Raw genomic sequence first — 21,512 nt, forward strand, 5'->3', positions numbered from 1 at the left:
TCGGGAAAACTGAGGCACAGGGGGACGATGGCCTGGAACTTAAGTGTTGACACAGGCCAGCCTCCATGCCTGCCCTATGCTTTCTTCGCGGGTCAGAGATGTACCTGGGATGCTATTAAAATAAAAACGAGAATTTAAGCTAACCTTATGTTACACCTCCCTCCTCCCATATTCTTTTTTATCTTTTCACCATAGAAGGCCATGAATTTGTCCTGCAACATAAAGGATGACCTTTTGATCTAAAAAAGGCCCCTGTCCCACTTCCCTTACTTGGATTACAGTTTTTCAGCTTCTCATTTTCATGCTGGAGTAACTGAGATTCTCATACTCTTTTGCACCTCCAGTAACTCTGAAGAGTGTACTTTCCGCAGTCAGTGGTTGTCAAACTTTTCCCATCTGTGGGGAACACCAAGTAAAAGATACTTGGATTGCCCAATTAAATACTATTTTTTCTCTCCCACAAGAATACTTCCAGGAAACTTTACTTATATTAATGGAGAATGCTTTTAATGTGACAGGCATAAAATGATTTTAAAACATAAGATACCATTGATATTAGGCCCCAAATCACATCTTTTGTAAATGATATTAGGCAAGGTAGGTATGTGGATCATTTGGAGGATTCTCACAGTCTGTGAGACTGCATTTCTCCTAAACTGAAAAAGCTTTGACAGGCATATATAGTGTTGTTTACACACACATATATATATGTGTGTGTAATATATGTAATGATATATATAATGACGTTTGAGGATTGATGTCCCTTGGGACCTATTTCATGCCATGGCTCTTTTTATATCCTATTGAGGAATACTCAAGTATTTTCTCCTGGAGACCAGCTTTTTCTTTGTGTTTCTTTCCTGATATGATTCTGCTGTATGGACATTCTGATGGGGAAAGATACATTTGTTTTGAAATCTTGGAACTTGTAGCTGTGATTTGTTTCTGAATGTGCAGAGCACGATGGCAGCATCTGAGGTAGCTGGCGTGGTGGCCACTGCTCCCAATCCTCCGGAATCCTCTTCTAGTGTCTGTGCTTCCAAACCAGACGAAGGTCCTCCAGATGGTCTAAGGTAACGTGTGGACTCCTGACAGGGCAGATTGCGTTTGGGTGAGGGGCTTTGGAGATGGGCTTCTTACAGAAGTGTAGTTGGTCTTTCCCCTTTTGGGCTCTAGTGGCGTTGCCCTCGATGAAGCTTTTTTAAAGGTAGGGACTGTCTGATCTCTATTTGTATATTTGGTACCCTGCACCAGTATCCGACACTCAGCAGGCATGCTAATTGTTTGTTGAGTACATAGATTAGAATACAGTTGGTCAGACTTATTTGAAAATGCAAATATTTCCCAACTTCTACATGGACTGTTTAACTGTATGTTTATGTATTGTACCTGGGTGTGCATATATGTATGCTTTGTATATGCATATGTACTGGACCTACATTTGTATCTATAGATAAATAGACAGCTTTGTTAGTATGACTTACTACTTCTTGTGTGTAGTTTGCCTTGAATCTAAACTCTTGAAGACTGGAATTATGATTACCCAGCCTTGGCATTTTATAGTGATGAAACCATTGTTATGTATAATGTTGTACTAGGTTGGCTACCTCAACACTTTTGTAGAGTACGTAGGACCTAATGCAATAGATAACAGTGTCCTAGCAGCTCGGTATGTGTTAATACATTTAATTCTCCTAACAATCCCAGGAGGTAGGTGCTAATAATATTATTCCCATTAACAGGCGAGAAAACTAAGACATAGAGAGGTTAGTAACTTGCCCAAGGTTACCATGCTATGTTGGAGTCAGGATTTAAACTCAGGCTTGTCTGACTCCAGTGTACTTAATAAACATCTATTTAAATGAAGAAGAGAGGTTTGTTAGTGGGTAATGGGGACAGGAGTTAAGTAAAACCTCACCATAAACTTGCATCTTCATTTTATATAGAGTGCACTTCCCTGGTGGTACAGTGGTTGATAAGACTCTGCCCTTCCAATGCAGGGGGCATGGTTTCAATCCCTGGTCCCAGATGCTGCATGGTGTAGCTTAAAAAAAAACACACACAAAAAACAGGCATATACTACTAGTAATAATAATAGCAGCCAAGGTTTATTGAGTGTTTACTGTATGCCAGAACTAAATACTTCAGATACTTTATCTCATGTAATCCTCACAATAATCCTATTAGGTAGGTAATATTTCTGTTTTACAAATGGAGTTAAATAACTTGTCCAGAGTTAAACCACTCGTAAATAGCAGTCAGGATTCTCGCCTAGGTACTGTGTCTGTCCAAATTCATAATTTTTTTCCCCGTACCCCACTTGATCCCAGGAGTCAGCAAAGAGCATTTATAAACATTTTCAAGTCACAAGATGCTCTCTGTTGTTTTATTTTGAACAGTAGGTACTATTTTGTTGTTGTGTTTGTTTGTTTTTGAATTTTCTAGATAAGTAGGTACTTGAGGAAAGAAAGGCATAATGACCTAAAGCTTCAGTCAGTGCTGGTTTGGAGTCCTTAAGGGTATCGGTGGACAGAATCAGTTTTAATTTTTTTAATGGCAAAAGAATTTAATGCATATATAGTCATTATTATTGGGTGAAAGACTTAGAGTTGTGAATGTTGGATGCCCTTATAAATAGATTTTGAAGATCTCTCTTAAAAGTAGTATGTTAATGGTTGTGGCAAATGATAAAAACAGTTTTTCCAGTGTTATACATGTGTCATCTGGGATAAAATTTCTACTGGCAGCTTCAATTTTGGATTCAAAATTGTCTGTACTTCAGGCAACATGAAGTAGTGATGCTATGCTCTAGAAAGCAGTTGAAGAACCTAAATCTTCTGGTCAAAAATCTGTCTAGGGAATTTGAGTGTGAATTATTTTTGTGAAATGAGAATAGAATAAAAACAGTTTCCAAATTAATATTTTATTTATTAAAAATATGTGTAACAAAAGTAGTACATGTACTTAAATGAAATAGTCTAACAGTAGGCTATTTTGTCTGCATTCCCCCAATTATTAAATTTGACATCCCCCAATTTCTGGGTCCCCAGAGTCATTCATGTGTGATTATTTATTGTGGACTGTCTCCAGAACTCAGATTCTTCACCACTGTGCTATACTCTTTGTGTGTGTGATCAAAATTACTGAATGGAAGCTAAGTTCCTTTTCATCCTGATAATTTGGAGGGGCTTGTATAGGCCAGTCTTGTTCTTCTAGTGGTTGTATTAAAAGTATTATATGTTTCAGCCTCTTTAAGATTGGATGAAGAGAGAAACTTTTTATCTTCTGTTTTCATAGCCCCAAAGACCCTGCACAGAAGCATAAGAACTCGCCTCTGTCGAGTGTAAGTAACCAAACGATAACCAAGGAGAATAACAGAAATGCCCATTTGGAACACCCAGAGCAGAATCCTGGCTCATCAGCAGGTGACACTTCAGCAGCGCACCGGGCGGTTTTAGGAGAAAACGTGATAGCCACGGCCCTTGGTCTGTCTGGCGGTGGGTCCCAGTCTGATCTGAAGGACGTGGCCAGCACGGCAGGAGAGGAGGGGGACACATGCCTCCAGGAGAGCCTCCACCCCGCCGCTCGGTCTCTTAAGGCAGGGTGCCATTCAAAGCAGCTTGCCTCCGGGAATTGTGCTGAAGAGAAGGCCCCACAAGCCTCCATCCTAAAGGAAGGGAGCAGGGACCCAGGCTTGGAGTTCCCACCTGTGGTGCCTCCAGCAAATGGGGTTGAAGGAGTCAGAGTGGATCAGGATGATGATCAGGATAGCTCTTCCCTGAAGCTTTCTCAGAACATTGCTGTCCAGGTCAAGTATCAAGTTTCTACTACTAACATGGAATTCGGGCTTTTGATTTAATTTAATTTTTTTTTTTTTTGGAGGGCAGGAGATACTTCTTCCTAGTTGGTGGAGAACTGCTCTGTCTCTCTCTCTTTTTTTTTAATGGCAACTCTCATACTACTCTCATATGGTGCTCTGTGATAACTTCATTCTGGTGTTACTGATGTTCCATAAGTAATAGCCAGGATCTAATCATGGCGACTAGGAACTTCATGACCTACATACAATCGCTTGCACTGAGTAATTGATGAGCGTAGGTCATTAGTATTCATAGTTCCCATCTTCGCACTTGCAGGAGGAATCCTTGTTAATTCTCTGACCTACATCTTAAGAAGTACAGTGTCTCCTGCCTTATAGTGACTGATATGCTTTGTCGTAGAAAGAATGGGCACAATAAATTGTAGGGGGCCCAAATTCTTGTTTCAGCTTTGGGGTTGTCTCCCCATCAGTTGTTGGGTCTCATTCAGGTTATTTTGTGGGATAAGTGCTTAATGCAGCATGGGTGTCAGAGGGCATTTGCCAGAACTACAGTTCTCTTACTGTGAAGTTGATAAGGAGAAAGAACAAAAAGTTAATTTCTCTGTTACTTGTGACAAATTTCTCAGTTAACGGACTATATAATTCTGCCTTTTAAAATGTCTCTGAACAGTTCTGAATATGATTGTTTCCTTTCTTTATAGACTGACTTTAAGACGACTGATTCCGAGGTAAACACAGATCAAGATATTGAAAAGAATCTGGTGAGTAGTTAAACTGTCATTGTTGGTATATGAAACTGTTAATGCGGAAGATCTAGGGTCACATCATCCCAATTGGAAACGGTGCAGGAATCTCCTTTATAAAATCCCTGACAGGTGATCAGCTAACTTCTGCTTGATTACTTCCAGAGATGGGACACTTACTACTCACAAAGCAACATACCACATTTAGAAAATAGATCTTACTGTTAGATCTTATTATGAGATGAGAACAGAACCTCTGAAGCTTCTTATTATAGTTCTCTCCTGAGCTACATAGAGTAAATCTAACATGTTTTACTTGTTAGCCCCCAATGTAGTCAAAGTGTGTTTTTTTTGTTTTTTTTTTTTAATGCCTTTTCCTCTTACCTCTCAGGTCTGAACCTTTCCAGGTGAAATGTCCCCAGATGTTTTTAATATTCTTCTTTTCTTCATATATTTTTCAGCTTTTCATCATCCTGACTTCTTTTCCACCTCGACAGGTTCCATCTTCTCAATGTTGCTTTTAAAATGTGATCCTGAGAGCTAAACATAGTAATGCACAGACAGTATGATTACTTCACAACACAATGGGACCCTTGTTCTCTTTCTCATTCGAGACACCATTTCTTAAGCTGACAGCAGCTTATTTTGGCCATCTCATCACACTGTTGAGCTTGCACTCAAACTTCATCATGTCTTTTTCTCATGTATTGCGTAGTTGTGTCTTCCTATTATATTCGTAGGTAATGGTTTTTAAAACTTAGAGAGCTTCACATTTATTTTTGTTAAAGTGGTCCCCTTGATCTGTCCCTGGCATTTTGTGGCAAAAACTTCTACCTTGTATGTGTGTGAATATCTGAATGTCTGTTTTTAAGAGGAAGGATAATGTGCAGAAAGGCACCCTTGGTTCAGGAAGAGGTCTTTAGGATAAGATATGTTAGTTGAGTGGAGAAGGCAATGGCACCCCTGGAAAATCCCATGGATGGAGGAGCCTGGTAGGCTGCAGTCCGTGGGGTCGCGAAGAGTTGGACACGACTGAGCGACTTCACTTTCACTTTTCACTCTCATGCATTGGAGAAGGAAATGGCAACCCACTCCAGTGTTCTTGCCTGGAGAATCCCAAGGACAGCGGAGCCTGGTAGGCTGCTGTCTGTGGGGTTGCGCAGAGTCAGACACGACTGAAGCGACTTAGCAGCAGCAGCAGCAGCAGCATGTTAGTTGAGTGGAAATAAGGAGGAAAACCAGTTAATATTTTGTTGTTTGTCTTTGAATTTTCTAGAACAGTAAGTACTATTGAGGAAAGCGTGTATAAGAGGAAATAAAGTAGATATTTGGCACAAGTCAAAGAAATTGAGGGGCAGATGGAAAGAAGTCAGTTATTGGAGTGTGTTAACCACATGAGGCCAATAAAAACTTTTAAATAGAGGGTAGCAACTCAGGAGTTATTTATAACAGGCAAGTAAAAAGATACCAGAGATGAGCGACCTGATGGCCACGTGCAAGCTGAGAATGAGGCTAGAAGAGAACCTCCAAGGGGAGGAGAAGTTGTCTTTTCTTGAGCACTTACTCTAGGCACTTTACATGTAGTATTTATTTGGTCCCCACAGTTGTAACGTGGAGTTGGCATGACTATAGCAGTTGAAGAGGCCAACTTAAGAAGTTGCAGATAAGCTTTAGCATCAGTCTGAAACGGGTAGAGACTGGCAAGCCATTGGACTGAAAGAGGCCCAGGGCTGTGGTCTCTTTGGCTGTGTTTTTAATAGGTGGTGATGTGGGCCACATGCTTTAAAAAAGGCAGTGGAACTAGTCAGGTATTAAGCTGGACAGCAATGCAAGGAACTTTGCTCTTGTGTTATTTGCTACCCTTTCCATGCACTTACAGTAATTGCCCACTGCCTGCATTTCAAATTGGGCCTCTGGGCTCTCAGAACCAATTAGCCACCAATGAAACAATGTAGCAGTGTGTAACCCTTTGGCTTGGAGAATTGGATCAAGTAATTTCCTCTACACCTCTAAGTCATCAATTTGCATGTACTAATAGTGTGTCCTTGAAACTTCTTTCTGTGAAGACTTGAGTTCTTTTTTTCCCCATTCTGTGTTGTATATAAAGACGCATTATGGACAAAAAAGTTTCCATAAGAAAGTAAAGAGAGAAGAAAAGAAAAGAATGCTCATATTTACTAGTTTCGTCAGTTGGTTCTTAACATTTTTTTTTCAACCTTTTCTTGGGTTAAGATCTTTCAGAATCTTTTGAAAACTGAATTCTCTCAAAAAATTTTGTACATACCTATCCATAGACCTCAGGTTCAGAAAACCTTTAAAGTTATGATGCTAAGTAGTCATCTATTTAGGGAGCCTTAGTCACACAAGACTGAGCAACTTCACTTTCACTTTTCACTTTCATGCATTGGAGAAGGAAATGGCAACCCACTCCAGTGTTCTTGCCATCTGTGGGGTCGCACAGAGTCAGACACGACTGAAGCAACTCAGCAGCAGCCGCAGCAGCAGCACCAGTCACATTTCAGTACCTGGACTAAGGACTAGCTTATCCCAAAGCTAAAGTCCCATTTTGAGAGCTTCTGGTTTTTTTTTTATCATAGGGTGATAAGTTTCCCCCCATTCACTTCTAAAACCTTTCTTTTCTTTGAAAATAGTAGTTATTGTCTGGTGAATGAATTCAGTTTAATGCTCTGTTTAAGTTTTACATGGGCTGCCTTGTACCAAATGTGTTTTAAGTTGACCCTCTAAGTTTTAGTGTTCCTTTGAAAGCTAACCATTGCTTTTCTTGACTTACTAATGTCAGGGAGGCAGAGCTGAACTGTGGCCCTTCAACGCTTTACTCCTGCTCCTACTTTATGTGAGAACTTGCCGATTTGCCTGATCTGAATCGCATGTCCCCCAGAGCACTGGTGGGTTTGTCAGTTTTTAGTGCTAATGACCAGTAAGGAATTCAGTTTCTGGATGCATTTTGAGTAAATGATCTGTTCTTTGTTTTTTGCTCATTCTTCTTCTTCTTAATAGACGATAAAATACCTTATTTCTCTTATTCCCTAGAGCAGAGAAATAGTTTATATAAGAATCAGTTAGTAGAGATCTTAGGCTTTCTAGGTGAGCTGGGCTCTTTGGTAACTGCTCCCCTCTGCTGTTGTAGTGTGAAAGCAGCCGGTAAAGCTTCGGGTATGGCTACGTTCCTGGAAAACATTTACTTATAAAATCAGACGATGGCTGGATTTGGCTCATAGGCCATGGTTGCCACCCACATCTTAGTGCAGTGTTGCACAGCAGAATTTCCTTTCACGATGGAAGGGTTCTCTATGTCTGCTGTCTAGCATAGTAGCCACTACTCACGCAAAGCTACCTAGCACTAGGAATGTGGCAAGGTGACTGAAGAGCTGGATATTTACATTTTATTATTCTAATTACTTTAAATTTACATAACAGACAGCATGGCTGGTAGCGCCAGTATTGGACCCTGCAGCCTAAGAGCTCTGCTTGATGCCTTGAACAAGCCTACGGTGAATGTTTCTTGCAGTTAAATTGAGGAATTCAACTGCTTTTCTGTTGTTACCCATAGGATAAAATGATGACAGAGAGAACCCTGTTGAAGGAGCGTTACCAGGAGGTCTTGGACAAGCAGAGGCAAGTGGAGAATCAGCTCCAAGTGCAATTAAAGCAACTTCAGCAAAGGAGAGAAGAAGAAATGAAGAATCACCAGGTATCCTGCTTATATTAAAATTGGCAAAAAGTGAAGCTATAGTCCCTAATTAGACTTTAACTTTGTTTTCAAATTAATAGAAATAAAAAAGCAGTGTGTGTGTGTGTGTGTGTGTGTGTGTGTGTTAAGTCGTTCAGTCTTGTCTGATTCTGCTATCCCGTGTACTGTCCCCGCCAGACTCCTCTGTCCATGGAATTCTCTGGGGAAGAATACTAGAGTAGGTTGCCATTCCTTTTCTTCTCCAGGGGATCTTTCTAACCCAAGGAACGAACCCAGGTCTCTTGCACTGCAGGAAGATTCTTTACCATCTGAGCCAGCTGGGAAGCCCTAGCAAGGCTAGGTTAAAATGACCTAAAACATACTCCCATGTCCTTTGACTAAAGGATAACAATGTATTTGAATTAAAAATTAAAACAGTCCCTAGGAACAAAAGATGGAATAAACAGATTTCATTGCACAGGTGAGCTGTAGACAGCATCACAAATCAACCTCCCCCAAAGGCAATCTGCAAGTAACTTTTTAATGGTTATGTCACGCGAGTGTCTGTTCCTCAGTTCTTTGTCTCGTCACAACAAAGATTTGGAGTGATGGACATTAAAGCCCCCTTGGCGTGTCACAGCTCTCAGGTCTTGGATAGACCGTGTTATAGCTCTCAGGTCTTGAAAGGACCATATTATAGCTCTTAGACAAATCAGTGTTCCAGCTCAGTGTTACAGCTCTGTTTTATTTAGAAGATAGCAGTTAAATCCGTCTTCGAGGCGTGAGGGCACGTCGATCCAAAGACACAAGGAGAAGAGCGCCCTAGCATGTGGGAGAGAGTGCTAGCTTTGGCTCTTTTTATATGTTTATCTCTCCCTGGGCCTGTCCTATGTAAACTGGGCCAGGCAGGAGTGTTGTTTGTTTTACCTGAGGTCCTCACTCCGGTCCTCGGACCTTCTTTTGTTCTATTTTCTCGGGCTTTTCCCTTCCTTGTCTTTTAGCCACCGCTGTTTTGGACTCCTTTTCCCTATTCTACCTACCTAACAGTTATCATAGAATTTTAAGTATAAACAAGAACTTTGAGGGCATCTTGTCCAAATTCTCACTCCTATTTTAGTTCAGAATATATTTATTTGATATATTTTGTTGATGTAATTGATTGCCTACCTGGAAAGTCATTTGATTAGATTCCTGTCTCATACTGTATTTAAAAATAAAATTCTAAGTGGATTAAAAATATACATAGAAAACTGGAAAAAAATTTTAAGTTAGAAGAAAATTTAGGAGAATATGTATGTTCCTTAAGTTTGAAAAGGTCCTCTTAATCTAGGCAGAAAACCCAGAAGATTTTTAAAAAGTTAATTTAATTATATATAGTTAAAATTTTTGATATGGCAAATGATACAGAAAACAGTCAAAAGATCAATATTAGACTGAGAGAAAATATTTCTAGCAGATCTGATGAAGGGTTTAAGATCTAAGACACTTTGATTCCTACAAATTCATATAGTGAATAGTGAAGTTACTCAGTCGTGTCCGACTCTTTGCGACCCCATGGACTGTAGCCTACCAGGCTCCTCCCTCCATGGGATTCTCCAGGCAAGAGTACTGGAGTGGGTTGCCATTTCCTTCTCCAGGGGATCTTCCCAACCCAGGGATCGAACCTGGGTCTCCCGCATTGCAGGCAGACACTTTAACCTCTGAGCCACCAGCTGCTGCTGCTGCTGCTGCTAAGTCACTTCAGTCGTGTCCAACTGTGTGTGACCCCATAGACGGCAGCCCACCAGGCTCCCCCGTCCCTGGGATTCTCCAGGCAAGAACACTGGAGTGGGTTGCCATTTCCTTCTCCAAGGCATGAAAGTGAAAAGTGAAAGTGAAGTCACTCAGTCGTGTCTGACTCTTCACTACCAGGCTCCTCTGTCCATGGGATTCTCCAGGCAAGAGTACTGGAGTGGGGTGCCATTGCCTTCTCCACTGAGCCACCAGGGAAGCCCTAAATTCATAGTAAAAGCCAAATAGTCTAAAGAAACACCAGGAAAGGTTATTGTATTACTTTTCTATTGTAATAGTTTCCTATTGCTACTGTAGCAGATTGTCATGAATTTAGAGCTTAAAACAACACATTTATTAAATCAGTTCTGTAGGTCAGAAGCCCAACATGGGTGTCACTGGGCTAAAATCAAGGTATTGGGATGGCAGCCTTCCTTTCTTGGGACTCCAGGGGAGAAGACATTTCCTTGCCTTCCTGGCTTCTAGAGGCTTCTTGCGTTCCTTGACCTGTGACCCCTTCTCCCTCTTCACAGTCAGCAGTGTTGCATTTCTGTAACCATTCTTCCCTAATCACATCTTCCTCTGCTCATGACAGGGAAGGTTTCTCTGCTTTTAAAGACCTATTTGTGATTAGATTGGACCCACCCAGGTAATCCAGGATTCTCTATCTTTTTGTTAAGGAAGGTAACAAAAGTTCCAGGGGGTAGAACATGGACATTTTTGTGAGCCAGGGGATATTATTTTGCCTACAGTTATAAACAGTAATTCACAGAAGAGGAAAAGCAAATGGGGAATAAATATATGAAAATAAACTCATCCTTATTATTGTTGATTCATTCATACAACAAATATTTTTTGAGTTCCCAATCTAGTCCCTGAAGATTTAGTGGTAAACAAAACATAGTCTTTGCCTTCATTGGATGTTTATTCTAGTTGGAGGAGACAGACAATGAAAACAGTAAAAGAATAGGAGGTGGTAAAATGCTCATTAAAATTATTAGATACTCTTCCTCCCTCTTTCCCATGAGATTGGGCAAAACAAAATAAGCTATCGGGGTAAGAAAAAATGACCTCTTTTTAGACATTGGTAGGAGTGTGAATTGTTACTGATTTTTTTTTTTTAAGAAAAGATACTGGGAAATTGTCAGTTAAGTTTTAAAATGTATATATACCTTGACCTAGACTCCTCATTGTTAGAAGTCTACTCAACAGAAATAAAAGGTTTTTATATGAAAGTGTAGACATAGAATGTTTATTGTAGTACTGTTTGTAGTACAAGAAAACTGGAATAAACCTGATGGACGCTTTTAATAGAAAGTGGCTAAATTGGCTAAGTACATGTGTCATGTCGTGTTATGCAGCTGTTTTTTAGTTTTGTCTATATTTGCTGTAAGTATGTTCGTGTCAGTTGAACAAAGCAAGATGCAGAATAATGTATATAAAACTACCTCATAAAAAAAACAAAAGCAAAGAAATACGTATATAAGTACATGTGTTGGTGTGAGGATGCATAAAGTTGTGAAAGCATAGTACAAACACTTTAACACATTAATTACTTTATGGGTGGAATTGGTGTGAATTAGAGATGACTTTGGCCACCTGATACAAACAGCTGATTCACTAGAAAAGACCTTGATGCTGGGAAAGATTGAAGGCAGGGGGAGAAAGGGACAGACGACAAGATGGCTGGATGGCATCACTGATTCAATGGACATGAGTTTGAGCAAGCTCTGGGAGATGGCAAAGGACAGGGAAGCCTGGCGTGCTGTAGTCCATGGGGTCTCAAAGAGTCGGACACAACTGAGCGACTGAATAAGAGATGACTTAAATTTATCACTTTTTAATTGTTTGACTTATTATACATGTAGTCAGATAATTCAAAAAGATCAGATAATCCCTACACATAATAAAGTAGAACCATAACAAAACAAAGCAAGACCGTTATTTGTTGGAAGTAACAAACTCCCACCCTGTGCAAGAATGCCTTTCTCAGCAGTCTTGACAGGTGTTCATTCAGACTTTATTTGAGCACCAGTAATGGGGAGATTATTGCTTCACAAGGCAGTAAATTCCAGTTTTGAATAGTTGTGATTGTTAGAAATTCTTCCTCCTGTTGAATTGATATCTGCATTATTACTTACTCCCTTATATCTAAGTACTGGCTTTTGGGACTACTCATGAACTAGATTCCTTTAGTTCATTTTAAATTCTCTAAACTCAGTGTTAATTTGTGATAGTTGAAAGTAACCTTCAGACCAAAAGAACTAATTCATTTCCTTCTTTGTGTGTGACTATAATTGTGTGGGACTCAGGAGATATTAAAGGCTATCCAAGACGTAACAATAAAGCGAGAAGAAACGAAGAAGAAAATAGAGAAAGAAAAGAAGGAGTTTCTGCAGAAGGAGCAGGATCTAAAAGCTGAAATTGAGAAGCTTTGTGAGAAGGGCAGAAGGTAAATGATGCTCTGTGAATGTGTGTGTTTGAATATAAGAGGCCAGTTCTGTTTGTTTCTAGTTCCTTTTCTTTCAGTTTTAATTTTTATTTGAAAAACAAGTGCACAAATTAATATCCTCTAGTAATTTTAGCTTTTTCAGCAACCTATGTTAAATTTAACAAAAAGTGCCTCAGGAATTCATTAATACCTTGAAATGGTAGTAGTGAATTGCTTGGTCCCAGGTATGATCAAGATTTTGGTATATATCTAGCACCTGTTTCACTTGCTTGACTGATATTTTACAGTTTAGACGATGAGACTACTTTGATTGTATTTATGTTCAACACCAAAAGCAAATTTCAAAAGTAGTTTGTAGGCTGTTTGGAAAGCTATTTAATGAATCTGTGTCCTTTTCAGGGTACTGCAGTAGGACTAAGGCGGCATAAAATTCGGTCATAGTTTCAGATTTCCAAGTTTCTTCTTGTGACCTGTTTGGAAATCAAAATAGCTGTGAATACTGTGATTTTACTTAAATTCTACTAAAATGCGTTTTTATTTATCAAGAAAATCTTGGCTTGCTTATGTGTCAGAGAGCTAAGTGGAAAGTAGCAGGTTCATTTGCCAAACCATTTTTCAAATATGAGAGATGGTAACTATGAAAGAACATTTCTGAATACCTGGGGAAATTTGAGTTTGGACTGCATATTAGGTAATACTGTATCAAGTGATAAATATTTTGGGTGATTATGGTATGTGATTACATAGAAGGATCTTATTCTTCAGAGGTACTTGCTGAAGTTTTAGGGGTTAAGTGTCATGATGTCTATAACTTTCAGATAGTTCAGAGAGAGGGGTAAAGTAAATGTGGCAAAAAGCGTAACAGCTGGTGGACCCAGATGAAGAGCATATATTTATTTATTTTTAGGACATATGTTTATTGTACTCTTCTATTAACTTTTATGTTGGTTTGAAATTTTCAAAGAAAAAGTTGCAGGGTAGATACAGGGAGGAATTAGTCAGGCAGTGAGTAAGGAAAAGGATATTGCAGGCAGGGGACCTACAGAGGAGAGAGAATAACAACTGAGGTTAAGTAGAGAGGAATGAGGCTAGTGGAGGAGTCAGAAGTCAGATCACAAAGGCTTTATATACTTTGTTAAGGGGTTTGAGATTTTTCCCTGATAGACTGAAGAATTTGAATTACTGGATAGGAAATTAAGATAATTTCTGATTGATATTATAGAAAAATGAATTTACTTAATTGAAATCTGCTAAGTGCTTTGTACTATTTGAAGGTAGTTACTGTTTTATAAATATAACTGTAATTTTTTAAGAAAGACAGCATGAATCGACAAAAAAGTAAAGGACCAAATATTCAGTTTAGTCATAAATTTGATTTCTTTTCTCCTTGACACCTGGCTGCCTTACAGTGATGTTGTCTTGCTTTTGAGGGCACACTTTCTAGTTCCCAGCTTCAAGACTATTGCTGGTATTAGAAAGGGGAGACTGCCAAGCTAGGTCTTTTCTAGGGCCAAACTTCTTTTCAAGCTCTCTGCCTTGAATAGTGACTCATCAAGAATAACAGCAAATAGGGCTCTTCTTGAATAAATATGGTGAGCTTGCACTTTAAAAGACAGTGTCAGTTGATTCAGAGGTAGCTTGGGACAAGTAGCAGAAAAATTGCAGTATCAAGCAAGATCCTCCTTTTTTTTTTTAATGCTTTGAGCTTGTGTGACGAGCTTGTGATAGGTAAATAGCAGATCGGGGGAGTTAATGTTGGAAGCCTTACTTTGGATGTGATATAAGAGTTTATGCTATATTGAATTGACAGTGTGCATGAGGATTCCTTTTGGAAATTTCTCACCAAATGCTAGTTTGTTTAACTGATAGGCTTTGAAGTCCTAATAGCCTGTCTGGCCATCACTAAGTTCAGTGAGTATTTCTTAGGTGCAAAGCAATGAGCCAGGCTGTTGAAACATCCTATATTTTGACCACAGCCTTCAGTCCTTCCAGCTTTCTGTCTTATTCCCAGTAAATGTACACTTTGACCACGTCAGATCCTTTCTTGTTTGTTGACCTCATTACATTTTCCGCCAGTCCTCCAGCTCCCCGGAAGTGTTTCTTTACCTAGCCCGCTGAGACTCAAAGTCCATTACTGGAATTACTTTTATACCATTGCCATCAATTCTGCTGAGACTTGTTCCTTTCCTTTCATTTTTGTCGTAGTACTCCAGTCCTGGCCCAAGTTAGCCACTTAACGTCTCTATTCTTACAGTTGGGCTGCTGAGTCTGCTGGAGGAAATCCTTCCACTGAGCATCTTAAGGCCAGAATGAGTTTGACTTTCAAAAGCACTCAGATAGATCTTCAGGGCTCCCTCTTCCTCCGAGGGCTGTCCCTAACTATTACTTCTCTTTCTAAACTTTCCATCTCCACCATTTCTCTCATTAGTTTTAGCATGTGAGCTTACTTTTTATTTCACTGAAAAAATAGGGGCCACTGAGTAAATCTTCCTTCCGTTTCCTGTCAGTAGACGCATCCATGCTTTCTTCCTGTTCTTGTATCTGAGTCTAAACTTTCTACTTGTGTGTGAATCCTGTTGCCTTGTTTCTCCCAATTTTTCATAAGTGGCACCATACCCTCTTTCAAGGCCTCAGTGGAAGAAATGAGTCATTCCACGTTCCTCTCTCTTAGGCCCTCTCCACAGCATGTGCTTTACCATGTCCTGTAGATTAGGGATCCCTCTCCATTCACTCCGCCACTCTTCCTTCGGGTTTCTATCCCTTCTTCTAGCTCTGATGCAGGCTACTGAACTTTTTTTGCCTCCATTCTTGTCTGTCTAGTACACAGCTTCCATAGAAATCTTTCTAAGATGTGGATCTGAAAATGTCATTTCCCTGCTTAAAATCCTTCCTAGTTCCTAGGGTAAAGTTTAAACTCTGTATTTAGTGTAAGAAGCCTTTAATTATCTCGTTCCTATTTATGTCCCTAGCTTATCTTTTGGTGGTGTTGGCTTAGTTGCTCAGTCTTGTCTCTTTTGTGACCCTATGGACTGTAGCCTGCCAGGTTCTTTTGTCCGTGGGATTTCCCAGGCAAGAATACTGGAGTGGGTTGCTATTTCCCACCTTCTTCAGGGGATCTTTCTGACCCAGGGATCGAACCTGTGTCTCCTGCATTGGAAGGAGGATTCTTTACCGCTGAGCCACCAGGGAAACCTGCTATACTTTTTAGCACTCCCCCAAACCACCATTGAAGAAGGAAAAGGGAACACACCCCTTATCCACCTCTTCACACACTGTGCCCATTTAATTTAGATGACTCTCTTCTGTATTCATCTGGCATGGTGTGTATATTCCTGTCATAACATTGACCTCTGATGGTCCTTTCTGTTTACTGGAATGTTTCCCCGCATTATATAGTTAGCTTCTTGAGAGCAAGTATTTCAGTTATCTATTGCTTTCTTTAAAAAAAGCACTCAGTTCTTTGGGTTGATTCTCAGATGGGTGGTTTTTCTAGTCCCCTTTGGAGTCATTCTTGTAGCTTCAGTTTCACGGTACCTGGGGCTGGAATGTCCAAGATGGCCTCATTCATATTTCTGCTGCCTTGGCAGGGCCACCTGAAAAGCTACGGTCTGTGAGTCCCGCTGGGCTCAGGCGGGACCCTGGGATGTCTAGGATTTTCTCTCTCTCTCTCTCTCCATGCTGTCTCAGGACTCTTTCCTCTCCAGGTGGTCTTTCCTGCAAAGGGGTCAGATTTCTTACTTGGCAGCTCAGGGCTTCCAAGAGTGCAGAAGTGGATGTTTCCAGAATTTCTTAAGGCGTAGACTTGGAACCGACACAGTGCAACTCCTGCGGCATTTTGTTGGTTAATGTGAGTGATAGGGCCAGCCCAGATTCGATGTGGGAGGGGACTGTGAGGAGGAGGCCTGGTTCGTTGGGAAGACTCCGTTCCTGGAGATTTGCTACCGCAGCAAGTAACACATCTTGTTTAACTTTTTCTGCTCGGCATGTAACAGTATTATCTAGATATGGGAAATCATGTGCATGCTCCATTGCTCTCAGTCATGTCTGACTCTTTGCAACCCAATGGGCTGTGGGCTATCAGACTTCTCTGTTCATGGGATTCTGCAGGCAAGAATACTGGAGTGGGGTGCCATTTCCTCCTCCAGGGGATATTCTCGACCCAGAGATTGAACCTGCATCTCCTGCGGCTCCTTCATTGGCAGGTAGATTCTTTATCACTGAGCCATCTGGGAAATCATAGAAGTTATATATAAACAGGAGTAACATAACTGAAGATGTTTTAGAAATATGCGAAGAAACAGAGGCTAGGACATGGACCAGTAAACTCTTAGAATAAAGTGAGTTTCTAAGAATTATTATAAGACTAATAATGGTGACTGAATGAAAAGGGAAAAATGGATTTAGGAGGACTTGGTATCCGATTATTTTAAGGATTAGGATGGAGGGAGGAGTCAAAAATAACTTCACAGTTTGACCCTGCGTAACTGTGCCACCATGGACAATAATTGGGAAGTAGAATACCAGTTCTCAATTTGAGAATAAAGTAATACTTTTGATGGTTTGGGATATGCAAGTTGAAATACTTAGTAGACAATTACAAATGGGAGACTGAATACAGAAAAGATGCTGTGTCTTCATTTGGAGTTGCATATAAGCAATAGTTAAAATAAGTGAATTTTCTGTGGGAAAAAGTATAGAGTAGGGCTCAGTTCTGAATTTTGCAGTTTGGGAGTAGAAAGAGGAAGAGAAGGCAAAAAGAATAATCAGAGAAAAACAAGGAAACCGTTTTGAATAGTAAGTAGTATAAGCTTTCAAAGGGAGAAAGTGGTTAACAGTGTCAGAAACTGTTGGGTATAAATGAGAACCAGGTCTGAGTAAAGGCTATTGATAAATATTAAATGTAAGTAGGGATTTTTAGGCAGGGGAATTAGGATATTGGATTTATTTTCCCCCCAATATTTTATTATAAAATTTTTCATTCATAGAAACTGCAAGTACTGTACATTAACTCTCATGACCTAGATTAAAAACAGCAATTAAAAAAAAAAGCAATTAACATTCTGTTAAATTTGTTTTAACAGTCTTTCCCTCTGTCCATTCCTCTATTCATTAGTCCATGTTATTTGTTTATGCATATTAGAGTAAGAGGTAGTCATCAATACTTTCACCTCTAAACTCATAAAGGTGTCTCATTAATTAGATTTTATATAGTTTGTGTTTCCTTTTTTTGTGGTAATAAATCATATATGCAGTTAAATATATAAACATTAAGTACACCAGTCAGTGAGTTTAGAATTCTTCTATTTACTATTGTTTCGTTTGTGCTGGATCTTCACCGCTGCACAGGCTTTTCTCTAGTTGTGGTGGGTGGGGCTACTCTCTAGTTTTGGTGCGCAGGCTTCTCCTGGCGGTGGCTTCTCTTGTGCAGACCACAGGCCCTGGGGCACATGGGATTCAGTGTTACGGCATGTGGGCTCACTAGTTGTGGCTCCAAGCTGAATAGTTGTAGCTCATGGGCTTAGTTGCACTGAGGCATGTGGGATCTTCCCGGATCAGGGATTTGAACCTCCTGCATTGGCAGGCAGATTCTTTACCACTGAGCCACCAGGGAAACCCCCATGCAGTCAGTTTTGACAATCAATATATCCCTGTGTAATTCAAATCCCATCAAGATATAGCAAATACTGCCATTAAACCAAGTAATTCCTCATGCTATCATTCCCTGTCCTTATGCTCCCAAAGGTAACCACTGTTATGAATTTTTCTTCAAAGACTAATTTTGCATGTTCTGGAATGTCATATAAATGAAATCATACAACATTGTACTCTTTTGTATAAGACTTCTTTCATTTAGCATAGTGCTTTTGGAATTTTTCATGTTGTCTTTTTTTATTCTTGAGTAGTATTCCTCTTGTTAATATACCAGTTTATCCTTTCTCCTATTGATGGCAAGTAACAGTTTCCAGATTTTTTACAATTATGAATAAAGCCGCTATGAATATTCATGTACAAGTGTTTGTGTGATCATATGATTTTATTTTTCTTCAGTATATTCCTTGGAATAGAATTATTGGGTTGTAGGGTAGTAGGTATATGTTTAGTTTTATAAGAAAAGGCCAGACATATGTCAAAGTTTATATGATATTTTATACTCTATTACAATGTTTGAGAATTGCCATCCTTGCCATTCAAATGATTGCAGTAAGTATTTCATTGTGGGCTTAATTTGCATTTCCCATTAGTTATTAGGGTTCCCTGGTGGCTCAGTGGTAAAGAATCTGCCTGCAGTGCAGGAGACCTGGTTTCGATCCCTGGGTTGGGAAGATTCCCTGGAGGAGGGCATGGCAACCCAGTCCAGTACTCTTGCCTGGAGAATCCCATGGACAGAGGAGCCTGGTGGGCTATAGTCCATGAGGTCGCACAGAATCCGACACGACTGAAGCGACTAAACAGGAACAACAGCAGTGACTATGATGTTGACCACTTTCTTCATGGGCTTATTGGCCATTCATTTATCTGCTTTTCTGAAGTGTTCTGTCAGATATTTCTCCATCACCACCTTTTTGCAGGGCAGAGGTTGAGGTTTTGTTTTTTGTAACTGTGTAGTACAAGCTTGTTACATATTCCAAATGTAAGTCTTTTGTCAGTTACATGTTCTGTGAAAATTTTCTTCTACTCTGATTTATCTATTTTAAAATTGCATCTTTTGGTGAACAGAAAATTTGATTTCAGTGATATCTAATTTATTAAGTTTTCATTTATAGTTATTGTATTTTCTGTCCTAAGAAACCTTTGCCTACTCTGAAGTAGCAAAGGTGTTCTTCTCTGTTTTCTCATGGGATTTTTATCATTTTAGCTTTAATATTTATGTCTGTGATCCATCTCAAATTAATTTTTGTGTATGGTGATGAGTAGGAGTTGATGTTAATTTTTCCTCATGTTAATATCCAGTTGTTTTGGTACCATTTGTTGAGAAATGTTCCTGTCTTCATTGTGTTGCTTGACACCTTTGCCAAAAACCAAATGGCACCTTGAGTCATTTATACAAATAGTGGGTTTATTCTGGGTACAGTACCAATCCATTGCATTGATATATTTGCCTATCTTTATGCCAAACCATAGCATTGTGATTATTATAGACTTATAGTAAGTCATGAAGTCAGAGTATGCAAAATCTGCTTTTTGTTCAAGATTACTTTGGACATTTTAGGTTGTTTGCCTTTATGTATGTGTGTGTGTGTGTGTATATGTATGTGTGTGTATATTTGTCTATATATGAAGCAGCTTATCAGTTTCTATAAAAACACCTGGTTTTCTGAGAGTTCTTAATGTGAATCGATGCATAATTTTGTCAAATGGTTTTTCTGTATCTATTAAATTATCAAATTTTTTTTCTCCCATATTCTGTTAATATAATGAATTGCATTGATTTATTTTCAAATGTTAAACTATTTCTCCATTCTTGGGATGCATCCAAGTTGGACAAGATATATTGTTGTTTTTATGTATTGCTGAATTTGACTCTCTGATATTTGAAAAGGATTTTTATGTCTGTGTTAATTGAAACTTTCATAGTCTTAATTGTTGAAACTTAGAATTATCCTTTAAATTAAAAAAATGAAATTTTAGATATAATTTATATAGAATAAAGTGTTTCTATATTTTATGTTTTAAAATATTTGGTTATATCATTTGCTGAGGGGGCAGTGTTAAAATCTATGTGATTATACATTTTTCTCTTGTGATTATACATTTTTCTCTTTTTCCTTTTAATCCTGTCAATTTTTGTTATATTTTGAAGCTGTGTTGTTAGATACATATACAATTATTATTATTATGTGTTCTTGATAAATTGTCTTCATCATTGACATTGAATCATTATAAAATGTCTTTGTCTTGGTCATAATCTTAATGTTTATTTTATGTAATATTGATATAGATATTGCAGTTCGATATGCTTACTCTTTACATAGTATATATTTTTCCATATTTTACCTTCAACCTATCAACATATAATTTTTTTTTTAATCTATTCTGACAAGGTTCCTTTTAGAGGCTGTTAGTATATTTGTATTTAATACAGCTAGTGATATGATTAGATTTAGGTCTGCTCTTTACTGTGTAAATTAAATATTAATTCATTGACTATTCTGTAGAATTCTATTTTAATTTGGCCTTTTTCACCCTGAATACACATCTATTTCATTCACTGGCAAAATGTATCATAAAAACAAATTACATGCCTGGTGATTATACTACATTAGAAGGATTTATAATTTTATTTGATGAAGTATTTGGGAAATTTTCATAGTCTTAATTGCTGAAACTTAGAATTATTCTTTAAATTAAATTTTTTTTGCTTATAATTTACTACTAATAAAATACCCTTATTTTAAGTTACATTTTGATGAGTTTTGACAGATTGATCACACATGTTAATGCTAACACAGTCAAGGTGTAGCATATACCATCACCCTAAAATATTCCCTGTATTTCTTCTCAATCACTCTGCTTCCTCCTCTCTATTCCCAGGTGAACACTTTCCTTCTGTGTTACTATATTATCTTTTCTAGTCTCACCCTATTGAGAAAAAAATTATTTATTTGACTGCACTGGGTCCCAGTTGTGGTACTCAGGATCTTTAGTTGTGGCGTTCAAATTCTTATTTGCAGCATGTGGGATCTAGTTCTCTGCCAGTGTTCGAACCCTGGCCCCCTGCATTGGGAGCACAGAGTTTTAGCCACTGGATCACCAGAGAAATCTCGTAACTTACCACATTTTTGAGATTCATTTATGATGTTGTGATGAATGTGAACTATATTAATAGTTCATTACTTTTTTAATAAAAGACTTAATTTTTTTTAATGTAGTTTGACATTTACAACAAAATTGAGAGGGAAGTAAAGAGATTTCCTATATGCCCCCTGCCCTCACACATGCACAGCCTTCCCTTTATCAATGTCACTCACTAGAATGGCACATTTTTTACCAAAGGTGAACCTACAGTGACACGTCATAATCGTCCAAAGTCCATAG

General features: G+C 38.8%; 1 protein-coding gene across 4 annotated transcripts in view; it reads left to right on the plus strand.

Moving 5' to 3' along the window:
• Positions 1-21,512, plus strand: part of RNF214 (ring finger protein 214) — a 49,118-nt gene that overhangs the window by 1,254 nt on the left and 26,352 nt on the right. For 2 of the 4 annotated variants that reach the window (XM_069555279.1, XM_069555280.1), the window contains exons 2-6: positions 958-1,073; positions 3,298-3,343; positions 4,522-4,581; positions 8,135-8,275; positions 12,337-12,476. In XM_069555279.1, the coding sequence (XP_069411380.1) occupies positions 964-1,073; positions 3,298-3,343; positions 4,522-4,581; positions 8,135-8,275; positions 12,337-12,476 (497 nt within the window). In that variant the 5' untranslated portion in view covers positions 958-963. Of the gene's footprint in view, positions 1-957; positions 1,074-3,297; positions 3,809-4,521; positions 4,582-8,134; positions 8,276-12,336; positions 12,477-21,512 lie in introns of all 4 variants that reach the window. The other 2 variants (XM_069555277.1, XM_069555278.1) reach the window with 1 other exon arrangement.

This window comes from Ovis canadensis, chromosome 15 (assembly GCF_042477335.2).
Source record: "Ovis canadensis isolate MfBH-ARS-UI-01 breed Bighorn chromosome 15, ARS-UI_OviCan_v2, whole genome shotgun sequence".
NCBI classification, from domain to species: domain Eukaryota; kingdom Metazoa; phylum Chordata; class Mammalia; order Artiodactyla; family Bovidae; genus Ovis; species Ovis canadensis.